The 22,999-nt window shown below is 38.4% G+C and overlaps 2 protein-coding genes across 2 annotated transcripts in view; both read left to right on the top strand.

Annotated features, from left to right (window-relative positions):
• Nucleotides 1–2,512: 2,512 nt before the first annotated feature.
• Nucleotides 2,513–10,212, top strand: RABGGTB (Rab geranylgeranyltransferase subunit beta). Its single transcript, XM_079923119.1, has 9 exons — nt 2,513–2,531; nt 3,560–3,667; nt 4,311–4,508; nt 5,649–5,754; nt 6,600–6,652; nt 6,731–6,841; nt 7,406–7,531; nt 9,044–9,197; nt 9,603–10,212. The coding sequence occupies exons 1-9, from the start codon at nt 2,529–2,531 to the stop codon at nt 9,737–9,739; spliced, it is 996 nt and encodes a 331-aa protein (XP_079779245.1). The 5' UTR covers nt 2,513–2,528; the 3' UTR covers nt 9,740–10,212.
• A 494-nt stretch (nt 10,213–10,706) lies between these two features.
• MSH4 (mutS homolog 4) overlaps nt 10,707–22,999 on the top strand; it is a 98,045-nt gene continuing 85,752 nt past the window's right edge. The window contains exons 1-4 of the mRNA XM_079900428.1: nt 10,707–12,161; nt 14,926–15,108; nt 20,995–21,155; nt 22,451–22,561. Of these exons, the coding sequence (XP_079756554.1) occupies nt 11,615–12,161; nt 14,926–15,108; nt 20,995–21,155; nt 22,451–22,561 (1,002 nt within the window). The 5' untranslated portion in view covers nt 10,707–11,614. The remainder of the gene's footprint in view (nt 12,162–14,925; nt 15,109–20,994; nt 21,156–22,450; nt 22,562–22,999) is intronic.

The raw sequence follows: 22,999 nt of genomic DNA on the forward strand, positions 1-22,999 counted from the left end.
ATTTTGTAAATCTTTCCACACAATGTTTGCAGAGTTTCCTCATTCTTTTTAATGGCTGCATAATGAATACACCATAGTTTATTTCACCTTTATTTTTTTTGCGGTACGCGGGCCTCTCACTGTTGCGGCCTCTCCTATTGCAGAGCACAGGCTCCGGACGCGCAGGCTCAGCGGCCATGGCTCACGGGCCTAGCCGCTCCGTGGCATGTGGGATCTTCCCGGACCGGGTCACGAACTCGTGTCCCCTGCAGCGGCAGGCGGACTCTCAACCACTGTGCCACCAGGGAAACCCTATTTCACCTTTTCATGGTTAAAATGTTTGTTATTTTTTGCTATTATGAAGACTGCTGCTATGAATATTCTGGCACATGTCACTTCATAGCCAAGGGAGTATATTTGTAGGATAAATAGCTAGAAATAGAATTGCTGAATGTGATTACAAGAATTGCTAGAACAGATACTCCCTATAAATATTTCCATTTTGCTCACCATCGTACCCCCAAAACCTAGAATAAATAATATTTGGCACATTATAGGCATCCAATACATATCTGATGAATGAATTAATAAAGTAGGAAGAGAGGCTTACTTTTCATTACTTCAGCAGTTATTGCCTCGACCTGAATGTTATATTTTGGATCGGATGCTTGTCTTATTCTTATTTTGAGTATTACTTTTCCCAGGAGCCATGACCTCTCTCTCCCTCTCTCTCTCTCTCTCTCTCTGCCTTGGTTTTTTTCACTCTACAACACTCCTCTCCCATCTGATTTAGAGGCAAAAGAAAGCTGGGAAATTACATTACTATTGTGAAATAAAATTCATATTTTAAGGCAAGACAAGAAAATTTTAAACATAAAGATATTCTTCTCTGTCCTTTGGCCTCCGCTGTGCCCCCACTGTGCATTGTGTATCTGCATATTATGCATCAACCAAACCTCCCCCATCAGCAGGAATACCTGCTCAACCATAAAGAGCAACATTCTCCCAGCATCAACAAGACAGCTCCTTAAAAGATAACATTCTTTCCTGATCTTGTAAGGGGTCACACGACCTACCACGATGACACTTATATCTGGATTATGTAAACTGTCAATAATATGTCATTTGATGTACAGCCCCTTGTCTCAAAAAACATATAACTGTACCTTCACTTGTAACCCGCGGAACAGTCCTCAGAGCTTTCTGAGATGCTCTTCCCAGGTTATAACCCTCAAATTTGGCTCGGATAAAAATTTCCATTTCTTTCTGGCAGCAACGGATTAATTTATCATCAACACTATTTAACAAGGCAGATTTTTTAAAATAAAAATTATTAGGGCTAGAGACAATCATCACGTAATGATAAAAGGCTCAACTCAGCAGAAATAGATAATTCTAAACTTATATGCATTTAATAAAGTGGCCTCAAGCTAGAAATGCGAATATCAACAGAACTACAGGGCGAAATAATGAAATCTATCATCACAGTAGATCCAACATTCTCTCAATTACTGATAACCCACATAAGTCACTGTGTCAGGAACCCTTCTCCAAATCGTTACGGAATGCAAGGATGTATGGTGCCATTATTTTCTAATGGGTGCTCAAAAATGCTTAAGTATGACAGTCCTAAAGAAAGCACAATTGAAAACAGCTGTGTTAACACACCTAGTAAACCTGATTTCTGTGGAAAGCTCATAAAAGGCACATTGGTGTTTCTTTGTTGAAAATTCAGTTCCAAATATTTCAGATATTAGTACTTCCTAAAGAAGTGGAGGGAGTAGGTGAGGGAGTCGGTCGTAATGGCCAAGGCAAACAGGAGGGGAATGTGAACACTTCATTAACATTCACTCAAAAACATTTATTGAACACTTAACTACGTGCAACTCTATTAATTACCAGCCATCTCAGATCTTCGAAGTTCAAAGAGTCTCAAGAATAAACTATTTCTTAAAAGTTATTCAGGGGCTTCCCTGGTGGCGCGGTGGTTGAGAATCTGCCTGCCAATACAAGGGACACGGGTTCGAGCCCTGGTCTAGGAAGATCCCACATGTCGCGGAGCAGCTGGGCCCGTGAGCGACAATTACTGAGCCTGCGCGTCTGGAGCCTGTGCTCCGCAACAACAGAGGCCGCGATAGTGAGAGGCCCGCGCACCGCGATGAAGAGTGACACCCGCTTGCGACAACTAGAGAAAGCCCTTGCATAGAAACGAAGACCCAACACGGCCATAAATAAATAAATAAATATATTAAAAACAAAAGTTATTCAGGTATTTACACATTACTTAAAACCCTTGTAGACAAAACCGCGGACCTTACGAGACGAGAAAATTGGCGCCAGAGACTTTAGGCGCAGGCAGCGAGGACAGCTATGAGCAGTCGGTGGGGTCCTAGGGCAGCCATGGCACTACTCCTTCCTTCAGGCGGGAGTGTGGTCAGCTATGTCGGGCGCGGGAGGAGAGGGGGGGGGACCTGAAGGACGCCTCTGCGCAGGCGCTTGCCGCCTAAATCCGCCCAGCGACGAGCTTAGTTCCCTTTTCGGTCTCAGACATGGTGAGTGTGGTAGTGTTTTGGGTTGCTGTGTAGATGAGTCGGGAGGAGACTGGGTAGGCTAATGTTTAAGCAGATCAGGCACCAGTGGGTTGTTTTCTAGGTATTGGAGAGTGGTTGAGTTAAGACACAGGCCTTGGAAGGTTTTTTGAGGAGTCAGAGACAAGGTGAAGTATTACTTAGCATTTTCTGCAGATCTCGCGGCTGCACATGCGGCCAGACTTCCTCCTATCCGGCGGGCCTCAGGGTTCAACGACCCGGTTACTTAATCTCTCAAAAAGCCGGCTAGTTCTCTTTTCCTTCTATATATACATGTACATATATATTTCCTTCCATTTGGCCATGAATATATGGTTCAGAATCTTTATAATTATTAATAGTATGGTCTTGATCTAGTAAATATTAATGGGATGTGAAGGAAATTAACTGCTTTGTTCCTTTTGGTAGTGATCGTGACCTACTTAAAATAACTAGAGCAGCATCCTCGTCACCTGGGGGCTTGTAGAAACTAAGACTAAAGCTGGAGAAGATTAGGCTAAAGGGACTGCTTGCTTGATAAATAACTTTCGGGGAACATGGAAGGTGCTTTGAAACCTGAGTTTCTAGGATTAATAAAATCTCATTAAAGAACTTAACTGAAAATTATGGGCTAGCAAGGTTTTTATTTTAATGCTTCAACTTTTTGCCACATGTAAGCCATACGTTGTCTTAAATTCGTAAAGTTTGATAGTGTATGATTATTTTACTTAACTGTTTAAGTGAAAGATAAGCAAAAAGTGATGAAGACGGAGGTGATTTTTTGGGTCGATGATGAGCTGGCATGTATTCTGAATCTAAAGTTGATTATTACTGCTTTAGCTCTAGAATTACGCTGAGACCTGAAAAATACCTGCATCTTTATGAGGGCTTTAGTTATTTTTTAGTCAGATACTTTTAAAATTGAAATCAGAATTCAAATGTGTATTGAATATATGCTCCGGGGTCAAACGTTAAAAGATAAAAAATTTATGAAATCACTTTTTGTGTGAAAGGGCACACCGCAGAAGGATGTTATTATCAAGTCAGATGCACCCGACACCCTATTAGTGGAGAAGCATGCAGATTATATAGCATCCTATGGCTCAAAGAAAGATGATTACGTATGTATACTTTTATGTTGAAAAGTTTATTTTTAAAGGTGTTGGCCATTCTGCATAAGCAGGTTAGTATGGCCCATGTTTCTTAAAAATGGTATCCAACTCCTGTGTGACAAGGACTGGTATGTGTGGTTGAGGGGCAATGGAATTAACCATGGTCCTTACCAACACTTATTTAGAGGCTTTGGCAGACAAAGTAGATTTCCCTTCCTGCCCAGATTTGTAAGAATTTTGAGGCATGGAATAGATTTACTTCTGTAGTTGAGGTAATGCTTTCAAGGTCAATGATGTGTTGGCATGTATTACCTGAGTTTACGGTGATGTGGGATAACACTGAAGCTCTAGAATTACGCTGAGACCTTGAAAAAGTTTAACCTTGAAGAATGGTGTTCCCAGTTTTTCTCTGTGGGAAAATCTTAGAAAAAATTAAAAGAACAACTTAATTGGAAGTAAATATTTTCCCCTGTAGGATACAAAGAGCTGAAATTTACCATGTTGGGAAATAATCTAGTATTGATGAATTCCCATAACCTTGTAGCTATGGAGTTAGGGCCATGTAACACCATGACTATTTAGCTTCATGTGTTCAGTATCTTTAACCTGGCATCAATTCAAACTGACGCATTAAAGTAATTCTGTATTTTAGGAATACTGTATGTCTGAATATTTGAGAATGAGTGGCATCTATTGGGGTCTGACTGTAATGGATCTCATGGGACAGCTACATCGCATGAATAGAGAAGAGATTCTGACATTTATTAAGTCTTGTCAACACGAGTGTGGTGGAATAAGTGCTAGTATTGGACATGATCCTCATCTTTTGTACACTCTTAGTGCTGTCCAGGTAAATACTAATAAAAATTCATCAGTCTTGGTGATGTATTCTCTTCCGTGAGAGTGGGGAAATTGAAACTAGGTATCAGGGACGTGACAAAATCAGTATCTATGTTAAAAAGTTACTCACCTTTTCAAATGAAATATATGTTGTACAAGGTCAATGATGTGATGGCATGTATTAGCTGAATCCAAAGTTGATGTAAATTCTAAAATTACACTGAGACCTTGGATGGTAATTATGTTTATCTTCAGTATATGTAAATATTTGAAAATCACTCAGTGGAGTTAGGTTTGTTTGTTTTGAGCAAGACAAATCCTTTGAAGTTAAGCCACTGAAATCTTTTATTTATTAGACAGCATGACCTATCCAAATAGATTACGTTACATAAGGCTTGTCTGATAATAGAAATGTCATGTGGAACGTTATTCAGAGAACAGCAAATAGCATAATGGATTACATAAACTGCTCAAAGCCTGTTTACCACATGTGTAGAAGCCTCCTTCATCTGTTTCTTGTATTGGTCAAACTTCTGCATGGCATTTGCTTCTCTCCATGGCCTGGCCATTTCCTCCCTTTTGTCTCATCTTGCTTTTCATCTAATATCTGGAAATACTAAGCTGCTTGTGGTTCCCTGTTTATACTCTGTCATTTCACAACTCTGCTGTTTTCCGTGAAGTTTTTAAATTTTTATTTATTTTTACATTTTTGGACGAACTGCGCTTGCGGTATCTTAGTTCCCTGACCAGGGATTGAACCCAGGCCCGTGGCAGTGAAAGCGCCAAGTCCTAACCACTGGACCGTCAGGGAATTCCCTCCTTGGAGTTAGCTTTGATTTTGATATTAGTGAAAATCCACAAATAAGGGTTTAAAGTCTATGTAAGTTTAGTATATATGAGTCTTAGAGTGCTAAGTTAACAATTTATAAATGGAAAAATAATGCTTTGTGGTTAAAGGTTTGTGTTTGTTGGTAATATCTATAATTTGAATACATAGTAGAAGTGCACATTTGAGAAAAGTTCACAATGTACATAAACAAAAGGACATGCTTGCTTGACAACTTAAAAGATAGTTGAGGAAGAACATTGTTAGGACAACCTTACCAGTGTTGAAGAGGTATTTACTTACCATGGTTTGTTTTTGTTACAGATTCTTACCCTCTATGATAGTATTAATGTTATTGATGTAAATAAAGTTGTGGAATATGTTCAGAGTCTACAGAAAGAAGATGGTTCTTTCGCTGGAGATATTTGGGGTAATGTCCCTTTAATCCATGGCACCCAAAATACCAATCCAAAAATGTTCTGCTTTGGTATTTATTGTAGTGATAAGCTTTGTTGCAAATTTTAAAGTTCAGCGAATTGAGGGCTTTGCTAATAACTTACCAGGAGATTTTTAAGTTTTTCATCTTTTCAGGTCCCACTAAGCAGCTGGTCTAACTGGAGTTAATGGTCTGCTGGAAGTTCCAGCATGCACTGTGCTAGTTATATCAGCATACAGGAGTACTGGAACAGAGGGGGCCAGTCTAAAAGATAAGGTAGGTGAAACCTTTTCCCCCAATATTTGGTGGCTTTGTAAAGTTTTTTAAAAACTTTCTGGCAAGGGGAAAATATTCAAAAAACTTTACAAACTTACTGAATATTTGAGTGGAGGGAGGGAATAGTATTTGACTTGATAAATGTAGATAATCTCTGCTTTAGGGCTGAATACAGTGCAGGCAGGAGAGACCAGCTGCTTCATGGGATGTGAAAATCTACTTTTATATAATAGGGTAAGTTTATTATCATTCTGAGAAATTGACTAGTCTTTTTCTTTCTGTTACCTTTCTGGGGCTTTGAAAGCAATTTATTTGCTTATATTTTTCACAAAGCAGTTTTCTAGTTCTTAGTTTCCTTCGAAATAAAGTAAGTGATTATGGATCACTTTTTAAAGATTTAGCTTTCCTCCTGGTGACTAACATGTACTTACATGTTAAGCCTTAACTCTTGGAAATTTAACCATGGTAGTTGTACAGAGGTTGTTTTTAATTAACTTTTACTACATAATATGATCAGAAGCCTCTGATAACAAAATGTTTTGGCTTGATCCCTTTATTTTTAGGAGAAATCGACACAAGATTCTCTTTTTGTGCGGTGGCAACTTTGGCTCTATTGGTAAGTTTTAAATGTTGTATTGGAATGATTAAGCTTCCATGATTATTCTGGAATTTAATAGGTATATTTTGTTTACAGGGGAAGCTGGATGCTATTAATGTGGAAAAGGCAATCGAATTTGTTTTATCATGTATGAACTTTGATGGTGGATTTGGTTGCAGGCCAGGTTCTGAATCCCATGCTGGGCAGGTAATTTATCAATCTAGATTAAAATGTAGTGTCAGTTTTGAAGGGATAACCCGTGTAATTGGGAAAATAACAAGTTAATTTGACTGAATGTAATATAATGTGGGATGTTATATAAGAATTAATTGCTGATTAAGGAAGGCGTTTTTACAGTAGTGTACTTTGTATGCCGTCCCCTGTTGGTGAAATCCTCTGACCCAGGTAAACGTAAGTAGTTTTGTAATTACCAAAAATATATTTTGATTTTCAATTAGTTTTTAACCAGGTGAAAACATTCCCTACCTATCCCCAAGACCTGTTTGCTTGTGCCAGAGGATGTTGTATATGTAAATGGTTGTCAAATAAAGCTTGCTTTTAGCCATGAAGAAATTGTGACAGTAGTCTTGCATTGCAAAGTTGCATCCTAGTAGTGTTGGATTTGTTCAAATAATTGTGTTCTTGTTTGCAATTCTTACTGTCAGCAAATTTTTAGATAGAAAATGGAGCTTTAATGATTTAAGTAGTTTTTATCACCATGTTACTGTTGAAAAACTATTATACACATGTACTTTATGTCTGTAATTTTAGATCTATTGTTGCACAGGATTCCTGGCTATTACTAGTCAGTTGCATCGAGTAAATTCTGATTTACTTGGTTGGTGGCTTTGTGAACGACAACTTCCATCAGGTGGACTCAATGGAAGGCCAGAGAAGGTATCTATCGTTTCATAAGATTAACTTTTTTTTTTTTTTTGGCGGTATGCGGACCTCTCACTGTTGTGGCATATAAAACTTAACTTTTTAAGTTTTATAACCTGGATTGAGGACTTAAATTTTTGTCTTATATATCTCGGTATTGCTCTTGTAAATTGATAATGAGCTTTTCACCTTAACTACTTTGCATTATGTATATCTGGGAGTCAAAGGCTTCTATTAACACATGCATCTTGTACAGAAATCTCCATGCCCACTTATGGGGGGTGGGGAAGGACAGTGGATTTGCCAAAGGAAAGATTTTTTTAAAAAATTGGATTACAACATTTTTATTTAAAATCTTTGTTAATTTTTAAAGAAAAACCCAATTTGTTTAGCTCTCACACACTCTGAATTGGGTCTGTAACGACCAGGTAGTAAATATTTTTAGCTTTGACCTATAGAGATCTTTATTGTTACACATATGAATTTCATAATTTTCCCATCCCAAAACTATTATTTTAAAAAATCATTTACACATACTAAAAGCTATTCCTGTGGTCTAGATTTGACTCAGTGGCTGTAGCCTGCTGAGCCCGTGACCTAAAATATGATAGAGCATGGTGATGCTTTTATCTGGGTCGTATTTTTGTTTAATTTTGCTTGCTCAGTATTTCTGAATAAGTTAATGGGTAGGAAAATAACCGCAAGTGGTTTCTAGTTAAGATCCAATGAAAAACCTGGGCAGCTTTTCAATAAGTAGAAGATGGTTGGGGGTGAGGATTGCACTTAAAATCTAGAACAGCTTTTTTCTTTTTTCTTTTTTTTTTTTTGCCGTTCACGGGCCTCTCACTGCTGTGGCCTCTCCCGTTGCGGAGCACAGGCTCCGGACGCGCAGGCTCAGTGGCCATGGCTCATGGGCCCAGCCGCTCCGCGGCATGTGGGATCTTCCCGGACCGGGGTGCGAACCCGAGTCCCCTGCATCGGCAGGCGGACTCAACCACTGGGCCACTAGGGAAGCCCTAGGACAGCTTTTAATGTGCCTGTGAATCACCTAAGGATCTTGTTGAAATTCGGTCTGAGGTGGGAACTTCTGCATTTCTTAAGTTACCATGATTTGAGGAGCCAGGGTGATTTTTTTTTTTTTTTTAAGCAGGTTGTGTACTGCTTGGACAGCACTTACTGAAAATGCTGTGCCTAAGGCAGTGGAACATATAGTACCATAGATCTCACGAGCCTGACCACCAGATTCTTGGATTAAGGGGCTTATTTAGGTATTCATTGCAAATAGAAGATAAGGTAGATGGATGGTTATCACTGAGTACTGAAACTGAAACATTCAGCGTGGTCTTCTATGGAATGGAGTGTTTGGTCTTCTCTTTTCCAGTGATTATCTTTAATTCTAAGCAATTGTGTTTATGGACTTCAGTGTTTCAAACACTGCATTGTCAATATATCCCTTGATTCCCTTCCCACCCCCATTATTTGGGCCAGAAAGTAAAATTGAGGCAACTTGTGGCTTTTTCCTCCTAGTTACCAGATGTGTGCTATTCTTGGTGGGTGTTGGCTTCCCTAAAGATAATTGGAAGGCTTCACTGGATTGACAGAGAGAAACTGCGCAGTTTCATTTTAGCATGTCAAGATGAAGAAACGGGAGGATTTGCGGACAGGCCAGGAGATATGGCAAGTATATTTGTGACTGTTTATGTAACAGTTAAAATTTTCAGTGTTGCTTTGTGTTTTAAGGGTTCTAAGTTTCCAGAATTAGGAATAGGGGGGTGGGGGGAAAGGATGGTATTTCCAAGTGTTGCTTTGAAGGGATGCTTTTTAAATAATTGTCGTTTAAGAATATATGAAAGATCTAAAACAAGTTTACAGAAATTTCTGGTCACTTATTGCCAAGAAATGAGTGTGTGGACCAGGTTCTGTGTTTAAAAACACAATTTGAAACCATCATTATTTCAGAAAACTTTAAGCATATGTTCAAATAAAGGGAATACAATAGGCTCCAGTATAATCATTGTTCAGAAGCAGGGTTTTAGAAGTTTTCATTTTGTAATACTCTATAAATTCTTATTTTTTTAATAGGTAGATCCTTTTCATACTCTATTTGGAATTGCTGGATTGTCACTTTTGGGAGAAGAACAGATTAAACCTGTTAGCCCTGTTTTTTGCATGCCTGAAGAAATACTTCGGAGAGTGAATGTTCAGCCTGAACTAGTGAGCTAGATTAGATCCCTTGATGCAAAAGTTGCTTAGTGTAGTTTTACTGTCCTAACATTTCAGTATTTGAAGTGCTTAACAAACTTAATGGCTGCCATGTTAATATTTTGTACATGAATTGTGTTGATTTTAATAAATTATATAATTATACATACTGTAAATTAGAGATCTTTATTGTACCTTCAGCTTTCCATTTTCTTCTGGAATGCTGTTATTCGGAGCGTAATATTTTGTTTATGCTTCAATGTATTTATCTTGTTTGTCTCCATAACAGCAACCTGAGTTGAACTCTAGCTGATGAAGTCTTGTGTTCTGATTTTCCCATGTACTCCCTTGATATGTTATATATAACTATAGTTAATATAAATTGGTCTTTGTCAATGAGAAGGTTAACTGATGAAGAATTGATGAACCCCATAGAAATTAAAAGATGAAAAAAAATAAATGGCTGAAATTTGGGAATATTTCATGTTTGTGGTTACTGAGCTGGTTACAAAGTGATTTAAGTAAGTGACAATTCACCATCTTGGAATAGGATTGCAATCTGGACTATATTCTCACTTTCTAATATTTTATGTCAGAATGCCAAGGGAGATTGTTGGCTTTTTTCCCTGCGGATTAAGGAAACACAAGTTGATAGTTGCCACAGTATTTTTTTGTTACCTGTATTTTCAGAAAGATGAGACCACAGCTAATCTCTTATAAGAGTTTTATGTTCTTGGTGAAAATGAAGGATTTTAATGAACATTTTTCTTGATGGAAGTTGAAATTTGCTCAAGTGTCTTTGCAATACCCTGTGTAAGAGTTAGAGAATCTTCTTACATGTGTATAGTGATGATTCTCAACACTTGGCCAATGTGAGATTGAAATGTCTAGCATTGTTTTTTGTTTTTTTTTTGTTTTTTTTGCGGTACGCGGGCCTCTCACTGTTGTGGCCTCTCCCGTTGCGGAGCACAGGCTCCGGACATGTAGACTCAGCGGCCATGGCTCACGAGCCTAGTCACTCTGTGGCATGTGGGATCTTCCCGGACCCGGTGGACCGGGGCACGAACCCGTGTCCCCTGCATCGGCAGGCGGACTCTCAACCACTGTGCCACCAGGGAAGCCCTAGCATTGTTTTTTAACAGTTCACTAATTTGAAGGGTTTGAGTTGCATTGCCAGTATTTTGTTTCTGAAGGTTTGGAAGTCATTGGATGGAACATAATTTTATTTAAGTGCTGTCATTGGAAGTTGGAGTTTTGAGGACTGCAGTCATTGCATGTGGATGAACTGTTCTATGAATACCTGATTTATTGACATATTAACAATTGCATGAATTGAGTAATGCATTTCTTCTAATAGTATCCAGAGTATTCTGTTTTCAATCCTGGCATCTCTACGAAATTGGTATTACTGTGTATTCAAGAAAAGTAAGCAGGCACAAAATTTCCCAAAGGTCATTTGTTGTAAAGCTAGTTTGAGTTTTTGTAGTCTGCTCTTAACCAGTTCATACCTATGTGTGAAAACCCAGTACTAGAAATTGAGAGAGAGGAAACTGTCCAAGAGATAACTCTTCTTAACCTGGTTCCTCCTATACTGTGCACAGAGCCATATGCTTACTGGGTGAAGGGCAATCTTGCAGTGATAACAGCCCTGTGAATATTTAAGCTGTAAGGGGTTAGTGGCTCTTTAGCCAGGAAACCAATGTTAAATGGTTTGTACTACTGTGTGAGCATTAAATTTGTTTCCACTATCACAGGCACTGCGTGCACAGTGATGGCAGTTTATGTAATTAAAAAGAAACTAGTGTATTTGGAGGTATGTGTGGAATGTTAGCCCCAAACACCTTGTGATAAGGAAATAAGGTGCAGTGCGAATAATGGGCCTGCCAAGTTGGATTGATGGGCCCAGAATTCCTTTCAGCTGAGGAGGTCTGTACCTTACATTTAGCTCGACCAAATCCTGTGGGAGGTGACGGGACCGGAACGCCTGGAAGTACATTCCTCGGTGTGGATGGGGGAGAGGGGCGGGGAAGGTGGGCGGTTGCAGCAGGGGCTCTGCGCCTGCGCCATGCGGCTTCGTGCGCCTGCGCACCAAACTCGCACTTTTCCCATGCGGCTTCGTGCGCCTGCGCACCATACTCGCACTTTTTCCGGCGTCGCTTATGCCTTTGGGCCCTGCGGAGCGGTGTTCTGAGAGGGCTTGTGAGCATGCTGAGGCCTGAGATCCCACCAACTTCGCCTTCTGTCCCTGCGGTTTTCCCTTCCTCGGTAGAGGCTCGGTCCCAGGGTCCCCGCTACAATTTCGGACTCCAGGAGACTCCTCAGAGATGTCCTTCAGCCCAGGCCGCCTCTTCGTCCTCCCCTCCAGGCACGTCTGGAGCGGCGGGCGACCGGAGCGGCAGCAGCAGCCTCCCTCGGCACCCGCCCAGCGCGCGGCCAGCTCAAGGCAAGGAGCGGTTGTGTGAATTCCCGGAGGCTCAGGGAGCTGTGGTTGGTGGTTGCCACAGAGAAGTTATCAGTTGGGGTTTGTTTGGAACATGAGAATGGGATGCTCCGGGAATTTAGTGTTTCTGAGTGGCTAAAGGGCTGGACTCTTCAAGTTAGTTTCATTACTAGGCTGTGATGGCGGGTGGCTCGGTTCTGAGGCGGGTTGCATTAACATCCGGTGTGATGTCCCAGCTCTCTGCCCCTAATGACAGATGCCTGAATTTGTGCATGAGTTTGGTGATAGAAATGGTGAACTTCTCGGCTCCTGAGCTTAACTCACCAAGTCCTTCTAGGATGCCGTGAAACAGACCAGATTTAACATTTTATCTAATTGAGGTGAATGATATGTTTAGTCTGAAAAATGTCTTTCAAGGAGAGTTCAACTCGTTTATTTTATATTCAGTCACTCTCCATGGCAAAACCATCACCTTTTTTTCCAGACAACATTGCAAGTCAATGATAAGGTAACAAATGCCAAATTCAATGGTCACTTTTCAGTTCATCTTGTGTGACCTTTCCACTGTGTTTAATGTTCTTGACCGGTCTTCTCTTAAACCGTCTTAATTTGCTTTCGTTGATTCCACTCCCCTGTTTTTCTCCTGCCTTCCAGAGAACTATGCTTACCTTTGTTAGTTCCCGAATTATTGGTTTGTTCTTGGAGGTTTTTTCCTAGGCCACTTCTGTCTGGATGTGACTATCACCACAGCCCAGATCTCATCTATGCTCCAGATTCCTATTTCAGACAGTTCTGAAGTTTCTGGTGAGGAACCAGTGGAAATCCTCAGACTCACTATATGATTAATTTAATTCATTTCTCTGCAGCTCCTCAACCTGTTTCTCTTACTTATCTCAGTCATTGGGTTTTCTAAATCTTAAACCTAGGAGACCAATAATTCGAGTATTCCCTCACTCATAACATCCAAATAGTTAAATTCTATCTAACTTCATCTTTTAAATAATTATGTACTTTTCTATCTCTGTGCCATTACAGGCCCTTATGATTTTATGTCGGACTTATTACCTCATACTCCTAAGTATTCTTTCTTTCAAGCTTACTTACAGTGTCCCTAGAGTTATATCGAAAATGAAAATCTTTTTTTAATTCTCTCTTTTTTAAAATTAATTAATTTATTTTTGGCTGCATTGGGTCTTCGTTGCTGCGCGCCGGATTTTCTCTAGTTGTGGCGAGCAGGGGCTACTCTTCGTTGAGGTGTGCAGGCTTCTCATTGCAGTGGCTTCTCTTGTGGAGCACAGGCTCTAGGCATACAAGCTTCAGTAGTTGCAGTACGCGGGCTCAGTAGTTGCGGCTCATGGGCTCTAGAGCACAGGCTCAGTAGTTGTGGTGCACGGGCTTAGTTGTTCCGCGGCATGTGGGATCTTCCCGGACCAGGGCTTGAACCTGTGTCCCCTACCTTGGCAGGTGGATCCTTAACCACTGCACCACCAGGGAGGTCCCAGAAAATGAAAATCTTATGTCCCTTGGCACTTCAGTCTGTGACTCTGTGTTTGCAGTTAAAAAAAGCATACTTTTTTTTTTAATCATATTCTTTATCAGGACATCCAAGGCCATTTGGGATCTGTTTTCAATTTTTGCAGTCTTATCTCTTACCATTTCTTAATAATTACCCTACTTTCTAACCTAACTGACCTACTTGCAGTTCCTCCAAGGCAACATACATGTTTACGTTGTCAATATAATCCCCCCTTCCTGAAATGCTTTTTCAACAGTAATAACATCCACTAATTAACGAGCACTACTCTGTTCTAGCTTCTTACTTGGCATTTTGTATCTCTGATCCTACCAATAATTCTGCAAGGTAGATTTTTCTTTTGTCCCAATTTTACAGAGGGAGTTTGCCACCCCATGGTTTATAGTGTTGGAGAGGAGTTAGGGCTGTATATGAAGGTTTGAGAATTGTCAGGAAATAGATATTAATAGAAACCAAAATAATAGATGAGATGCCCAGAGAAAATGTATAATTTTGATTTTGAGAGAAAGTGAAAAAGTATGGAACCTTGGGAAGCCAACAGTCAAGAGTCAGACAGAGGGAAAAAGGACCTGGCAAAGGAAACTAAAAAGAAGTGGTTTAAGGAGAATCAAGATAGAGAGTTGTCATGGAAATCAAGGGGAAGAGGAGAAAAGAGACCCAATATATACTTTTAAGAACTTCTGCGTGTGCCCACAACATTGTAAATCAACTATACTTCAAGTAAAAAACAAACAAAAAAACCTCCTATGTGCCAAGACACTATGCTAGGCTGTTTATGTACATTCCTTCATATTTTATGACAACCCTATAAAATAGGTAATGTCTTATATCAGCAGGTAAGTAACTAAACAAGGAACTGAATCGAAGTGAGCCTAAAACTCTTTACACCAGTTATCTGGGAGGAGACAGTTTCAATGAAGAGGTCAACAGAGGAAAAGATGTGTTATAATTACTATACAAAGAAAATATATCTGGTATATTTGAAGATTAGAAGGTAGTTTGTGATTTTAGCAAGAATAGTCTCAGTCAACTTGTATAAGAAAAAGACATATTAGCAAGCACTTTTCATTATACTTTAGTACAAGATTATTTATCAGTAATGTTAAACTTGTCATAATTTGTTACACTAAAAAATCATTATCAGGTGAAGTTTTATAGAGATTATAAGAATTAGTACAACATTGCATAATTTGGAATCTTTAAGAACTGATATTTAATTTTTTTTGAATTTAGATTCATACTTTACAAACAAAAGATCTTATGCAGAAAACACACTTGCATCACATTTTACTCTCGGTACAAGCTCATCCTCTGCGCGAGATAGTAATTATCCTCAAATACTAAAAACTCCATTATCTGCTGGAAATCCCCAGAGACCAGGTTATAAAAGTTGGACACCGCAAATGGAATATTCAGGTAAAGTGAGTGGAATATTGGCCTAATTGATCTTTTGAAACTTTTAAAAATTATATATTAGGGTAGTTAAGTTAATATGAAGTTACTTATAACTAACATGGAAGACTGAATGATAAATACATCAGTTTAGCCATATCTACAATTTGAAGCTGGATTAATACATAGTTTGTGATATTGTTTGTTAAAAAATGCAGGTCTACATTATTTTATCATTGTGACAAAAAAGGCACAAGAAAGAGAAAGCCCTTCCTTCTATATGTTTGCTTAAATCTAAAAGTTGATCCTGATAATACTATTGAATGATTTTTTAATACTTAAATTTTAGAATTTATCTAAATGTAGATTTTCTTGAGGGGAAAATGGGTGAAATAGGTCTACATGTGTAAACATCTCTTGGTTCAAAGATATATGAATGTATACATTTGCAAAATAATGACAAATTGTTTTTCTGAGTGGTTCTACCAACATACACTCTTACTAGCAATATATGAGCGTTCTTGTTGATCTGTATCCTATCCAGCATTTGGTACTGTCAGACTCCTTAATATTTGCCAGTCTAGCAGTTGTAAAATACTACCTAACTATAGTCTGAATTTGCATTTTCCTGGTTATAAATGAGGTTGATTATCTTTTTTAAGTTGTCCATCTTCTTTGCTGGACTATAAACTCCATGAAGACAGAGACTGTAGCAGTGAAGATACAATCTGAAGTAGAACCATACAATAATTTAAACAGGGAAGATTTAATATAAAGAATTATTAAACTCATAAAAGAGTAACTATAGGATAAAAGAAACTCTATGAGGCACCCTAGGGCTAAGGGGACTCCTAAGAGGTCCTACTTGGAAGTGGCCCCCTTCTGGGTCCCATTTCCAACGCTGGGGTACTGACCTCTTTGGAGAAGGTGAATACTGAATGGCAATTTCAGTAGTGACCGCAGATTTGCCAGGCCAGGCAAACAGGAAGCGGGCAGGGTGGGTGAACTACAGCTGATGGCTAGAACATGGCTGTGCAATGGGAGTGGGCTCTGGTGTGGGTTGGAGGCCTGGAGCACACAGTCTCGCTGTTGGGAGGGGTGGTGGCATCAAGAGGACTATGGGAGACAGACTGAATAGAGAGTGAAAAAGCCAAAGGAATTAGTATGGGCAGGAGGCCTGGAATGCAGGATATCTCTGTTGAGAAGGCTGTAAGATGATTGTTACCGTGCCATGCTGCGGCTGTGTGATTGCCAGAGGACAGCACATTCTGGGTATGTAGCTGGGCACATCACCACCAGATGTCCTCATACCTACACTGCTGACCCAGTGGAAACTGCCAGAGAGCCCTTCATCATGCAAGGTCCCTCCAGTGCCCTCCATTGAGAAAACTTAACATTATGCATACTTTTCTTTTAAACATCTTTATTGGAGTATACATTATGCGCACTTTAAAGGAGAAATATACAGCAATTCTGTCCACTGTTGCAGAGCTTACATTGAAGTGTGAATTTGGAGCCGAGTGACAATAAATTGATAACTGGCGTAACTCCTTTGGCTATTCAATGTCCATATATGTCATTCTACACACATTTGGATTCCTTTACAACAACAGAATAACTCTGTGTTTCTACCTAACAGGATGTATACATCTGTACTTACAAGTGAGGGGGTTCTCACTCTTTCCCAAAATGAGAAGATTCATAGTCCCAACAGTCATTGCATATTAATTATCTCAAATTCAGTCGTGGTCCCACTGAATATTGTGTTACTTAAAGACTAAGTTGTAAAGTTAACCTCCAATAACTTGTGCATAAATTGTTTAAAAGTGAAAAGAGAAAAATGGTTAGTTTATACAAATAAACATGCATATAACAAAGCATAGAGAAAATATCCAAAGCTACTGCAGTTTGTATTTTTTTTTTTTTTTTTGCGGGGGCGGGTACACGGGCCCCTCACCGTTGTGGCCTCTCCCGCTGCGGAGCATAGGCCCCGGACGCGCAGGCTCAGCGGCCATGGCTCACGGGCCCAGCCGCTCCGCGGCACGTGGGATCTTCCTGGACTGGGGCACGAACCCGTGTCCCCCGCATTGGCAGGCGGACTCTCAACCACTGCACCACCAGGGAAGCCCTGCAGTTTGTATTTCTGTAATTGGTCACGAGGTTATAGTTGATATCTATGGCTTCCTTCTTCCACTACCCATTCTATATTTCCCTTACCTGCAGCAATACGGGTGGACTGATCCAGACCTTCTTTCCTGAAGGGTCTGAGTCCTTGGTCATTCTGCCTCTTATTGGTTGCTGTAGTTTTCCATTAACATTTACTATTGGAAATACTAAGGCGTGCCTTAGAGCAGGGGTTCCCATCTCCCGGATCGTGGACCAGTACCTGTCCATGGCCTGTTAGGAACCGGGCTGCACAGCAGGAAGTGAGCGGCGGGTGAGCGAGCGAAGCTTCATGTATATTTACAGCCGCTCCCCATCGCTTGCATTACCGCCTGAACCTACCCCTCCCCCATCCATGGAAAAATTGTCTTCCACGAAACCAGTCCTCAGTGCCAAAAGAGGTTGGGGACCGCTGCCTTAGAGAACCCCCTGGGCTCCATATATAGTCCACTTTGTCTCCATTGTATATACCGACATGATATCCCCTTGGCAGTTAGGAGCAACCACCCCATCCATAGATAACCCCTCCCCCCCCTTTTTTTGCCTATTGGTTCAGTAGCATAACTAAGGAGCCTAAAATGGACAGTTGGCAAGCTCATCTTCCAATTCAGTGGAATCATTGCTGTGTCACTTGGTGGAACCAATAACCTTGTGGAGACTAAGATCTCCAAATCAGCAGAGCTCAAAGTTGCCAGAATGGGAAGCAAAAATTCTTTGGGTGGGTTGATCGGGATAATAGTGAAGTGAGAATAGCCACTCCTATTTCCTCCTCATGATTCTTGGACCTGTGTATTCTGGTTATGAGGAATACAGCATCTATGATTCAAAGTGTAAACTGCATCCTGTAAGACAGAGCCCCATTCTTTTAGGATATTGTCTTCCAATTGGCATTAAGTCTTCAGTAAGTCATTCTGCCTTTCAGCTAAGCCAGGCATTTCTATGTGATGGGGTATGTGGTAAAACCAGTTGTTTCAATGGGCCAGAGTCCATTGATGCATTTTTTTCTTTTGCTGTGAAGTGAGTTCCTTGATCAGATGCAATACTGTGTGAAATGCCATGATGGTGGATAAGGCACTCTGTAAGTTCATAGATCGTGATGCTGGCAGAGGCACTGTGGGCAAGGAAGGCAAATCTGCATCTAAAATGTGTGTTTTTTCCAGTGGGGACAAATATCTGCTCCCTCCTTGATGGAAGAAATCCAGTGTAATCAACCTACCATCAGGTGGTATGTTGTCCCTCTGGGGAATGGTACTGTATGGGGCATTTATGTTGATCTCTGCTGCTGGCCAGCAGAGGGGTTAACCAGGTCAGCCTTCGTAAGAGGAAGTTCACGTTGTTGAGCTGATGCATAGTTTCCATTCTTGCCACCATGGCCACCATGCCACCATGGCCGATTTGTTCATGGGTCTATTAAGGAAACACTGGTGGCTGGGAAAAGAGGCTAATTGACATCATAGGTGTATCATTTTGTCCACTGTTATCAAGAGTCTCCTTTACAGTGGATGCCCTTTGGTGAGCATTCACATGAGACAAATATTTTCAAAGTCTATGCCCGTTCTAAGAGATCCATCCACATACCTCTTCCCCAACTTTCCTTGTCACTATCTTCCAGTTCTGTTCCTTCCAAGTCCCTGACCATTCAGCTAAACCATTAGCAACTGCTTATGAATGAATCTAAGTCTGTACTTCTGGTTATCTTTCATTCCAGACAAGCCAGACAAGGTGGAGAACCAAATGTACTGCTCAAAGTTCTGCCCAAATGAGATCAAAATGAACTAAACAACTCAAAAAGTTAGAAGAAAATAGTAGTGAATATCAAATGTCTCAATGAAGGAGGAGTTTCGTAGCAGAAAAGTAATGGAAGAAATTATAAAGGAAAAGACTTTCTATACAAAAACAAAAATCTTTGTGACATCAAAAATAGCAAGATTAGTAGCAACTATAAGTTGTTGTCATTGATTTACAAGATTCTCAAAGAAACAGGTTGAAAAACATTCAGACCTAGTAAAAATTGTGCAAAAAGGATGTAAACATCTCAAAATATAGAAAACAAATGGATATATTAAGTGAAGTTCAATTTTGATAGTAATTTAAAAAAATACACATTTAAAGCACCAGTCCATTAAACTAGCTAATAACAACAATAATAATACATTGCAGAAGTTAGTAATGGTAAGGATTCAGTAAGATTGGTTTTTCTCATATACTGATGATGGAATTAAAAGTTGGTACAATCCTGAAAAGAAATGTGGGAGTATATGTGAGATCCTTTAAAAGTGATGGTTTTCCTTTTTTCAGTAATTTGACTTATAAGGAGCCAATTTAGGGAAATAATAAGAGACCCAGAAAAAAGCTTTATGTACTATGATGCTTATTTTAGTATTACTTATAACAGAGGGATAACAGTGTAAATGTTCTTTTAAAGTTTAAGGGAGATGTCTTCTGTGTGTACTGAACTTCCAAGTACTGAAACTTGATATTAAGTTTCCAGTTAAGAATGGGAAGGTCATATTCAATTGCAGAACTTAAATTGACTTCTATAGATCTAATATAAACTCAATCACCATGTATAACAGGCTTTAATGGCAAAAAACGTTCTGAGATCTAGACACAATAGATTTTTAAATGAACTCTTTAAGTTGACTACTGACTAAAATAGCATAAATGTAAAAATAATTTTGTAGGTGTTACAACAGAATAGAAAAGAAAAAAGGATTCTAGATTAGGGAGGGTGAGGAGGGGAGAAAAGGTGTATTGAAAGGTTGCAAAGGGGATAAAAGACAATTTTGCTTCTTTGAAAATAAAATTTTAGGTATGTTTAGTAGTCTGACTTTTTGTTATCCATGAATAATGCCTTATAATTTCAAATACTTTATAAAACCCTTCTATATTATGTTTACTTCTTATATAACAACTTTGTTAAAAAGGTTTGGTATTTCCACTTTACAGATAAAGAAATGGTAAATTTAGAAAGGTTAAACTACTTACCTGAATATTTATGGTTTGTCAGGCATAGATCTCAAAATCACTAATATATGTAGTGGTTAAGAGCACCAGGTCTGGAACCAGGCTGCCTGTATACAAGTTCTACCAGTTCCATTCATGCTTCAGTCTCCTGAAAAGCAAATGGAGAAAATAATGATGTCTGTTGATAGAATCATGAGAAGTAAAGTTAATTCAAGTAAAGAACTTGGAACATTCTTGGCACATTAATAAAATATCCAACATTACACAGATATCTCATAAATGGAGTTTATAGTCATATAATGTTTTATACTTTATAAAATGCATTGATATATATTATTATCCCATTTGAGCGTTTCAGCTACCTCTTGAGTTAGGTAGGGCAGGTATTAACATTATATTTTGTGATATATGATTATTTATTATGAAATAATTTGCTCAAATTCATATAGCTCTCAAATGACAAGGTAAGATAAATAATATGTTTTCTGATCACAAATTTAGTGTTTCTTTATGACTTCATTCCATTCCAATAAAATGCAAAATAAGACAATGTATAAGTTTATTATTTCTAAATGAGAAGTTAAGTTTTGGCAAAATAGAGAATTAACATTTTTATTTGGTCTGGATATATGGAAAGATATATTTTGATGAGCAAAACGAGACTTTTTTTCTTGGATAGTAATAGCTGTATCCTAGACTTGGTGCTTTGAGATTTTATGAGAAAGAACTAGAAAGTATTGTTAATGTTTATACATTTTTAAAAAAAATTTTTTTTAATAGCTACATCCTCATCTGCAGTTTCTGCACACTCTCCATCAGTTATTGTAGCTGTTGTAGAAGGGAGAGGACTTGCCAGAGGTGAAATAGGAATGGCGAGTATTGATTTAAAAAGCCCACAAATTATATTATCTCAGTTTGCAGACAACACAACATATGCAAAGGTAAGTATTTATACTCCTAGAAAATGGTTCATCTAGAGGGCACTTTGCAGATTTTCAAGTCAGTGCTTTCCTAATTGATTTACTTTTTGGTAGAATAATGGTTATTCATTATTGCACCAATGTAGGTTACTCTGAATTACAATAAAGTTTTACATCTGATTTTAATTTTTTAATATTATTTTGTTCTAAAATAACATGTTTTGGTGTTACTTAAATATTCCAAATTACTATTAATATTAGTTTCTAAAATTAATATCTTCAAATTAATAAATCTTGGACTCATTCCAAAGATAAAATATGTAATAATGCTATCTCCAGAAGGTTGTTTCCACTGAACTGTATTTGAATTTTATTTTCTAGAGCTAAGGGAGACTGGTGTCTTAGACCAGTCATAATTTAAGTCTCTCAACTTCTTGCCTTCACTTCCTATCACTCATCATTAACTTGGGCCACTGGCCTGTTGTTATGGGAATTTGTGTGACTTATCAGGTAGAGGTAGTCTACTCCTAATTCGAAAAAGGTATTTGACCCCATTACTATTATTAAAACATATTAAATGCTATGTTATTTTTAATGTTTTATTCTTTATTTCTTTCCCTAATTCCCCTTTATGGTTCCCAGTATGTAGACTTCCTTTCCCTACCTAATAATTAATTTTTTAATATACCTAACAACCTAAATGATATTAGTACTGCATATCTGGGTATTTCACATTTCTATGCAATTTAAAAAGAATAGGATAAAAGTTTTTTTAAAAAACGGGAATGTTCAGTATATTGATAAAGTATTTCTGTGTCTAGAATAGTTCTAAGAAATGCATCTTAGACTGTGAAAAGCATCAGTCATAAAGCAGATGTTTCTTATCTGTGTTTCTGTACTTTTCAACTTCTGAGCTGTACCCGTGTGGCCATATTGATTGAATCACCATAGTTATGCTATTGAATGTTTATGTTTTTCATGGAGATGAATAAAATACCGAGTAGATGAATTTATTAAAAAAAATTTTTTTAGGAATACATATTTGATATGTTCAAATTATTTGGGGGCTTAGAGCTGATACAAACTATTGTGAGTAAAATATAGCCTATGCTTATGATAATATTTTGTATTTATAATTTTATAGGATGTATGTTTGACATATTACCATTAGAAGTATATTTAATTGAAACATATAATTAGAACAGTTGTGATTTTGTATGTCTCTGACTTAATTTTATCTCTCAGAAAAATACGAAACTTTTTTGGTTTTAGAGAATCCTAAGCTTACATTTAATAAATTATTCAAACAATTTTAGGTGATCACTAAACTCAAAATTTTATCACCTTTGGAAATAATAATGTCAAATACTGCTTGTGTTGTGGGGAATTCAACCAAGTTGTTTACTCTCATCACAGAAAATTTCAAGGTAAGTGATTTTTATTCTCAGTAGTAACATTCAAGATTGTCTTATTTAAAATCCATTTTATAATATCATCCTAAAGAACAATAATTTGGGTATCTTTACCCTAAAGTACTCACTAAGTACAAATCCTAAGCTTAGGGACTATTAATACATACAATAAAAATGACAAGGAATTCACTTATTTGATTTGGTACCCTTGATATACTTCGCAAAAAAGGAAAAATCTTTTAGGTAATAAGGAGGTTTCCCAGAGTATACAGGAAGCAGACACTTAGAGAAAGCATGGATTTCCTTAGGTATAGCTTCCTGGAAAGTACTTATTGTGCTGCCAGACTGGTTGAAAGTGAAGTTCTTATTCTTCTAGGGGATAGCAACTATCAGCAAGTACTTTTTCTTTTGGAGAATTTGATTTATATTATAGAATTGTTACAGCTTCCCCTG

This window comes from Stenella coeruleoalba, assembly GCF_951394435.1.
Source record: "Stenella coeruleoalba genome assembly, chromosome: 1".
NCBI classification, from domain to species: domain Eukaryota; kingdom Metazoa; phylum Chordata; class Mammalia; order Artiodactyla; family Delphinidae; genus Stenella; species Stenella coeruleoalba.

What these genes read in the sequence shown, in the direction of transcription:
- RABGGTB (XM_079923119.1), top strand. An exon ending in GCTCAAAGAAAGATGATTAC is followed by an intron (nt 3,668 to 4,310) that starts GTATGTATACTT and finishes TCTGTATTTTAG; the next exon opens with GAATACTGTATGTCTGAATA. An exon ending in ACACTCTTAGTGCTGTCCAG is followed by an intron (nt 4,509 to 5,648) that starts GTAAATACTAAT and finishes TTTTTGTTACAG; the next exon opens with ATTCTTACCCTCTATGATAG.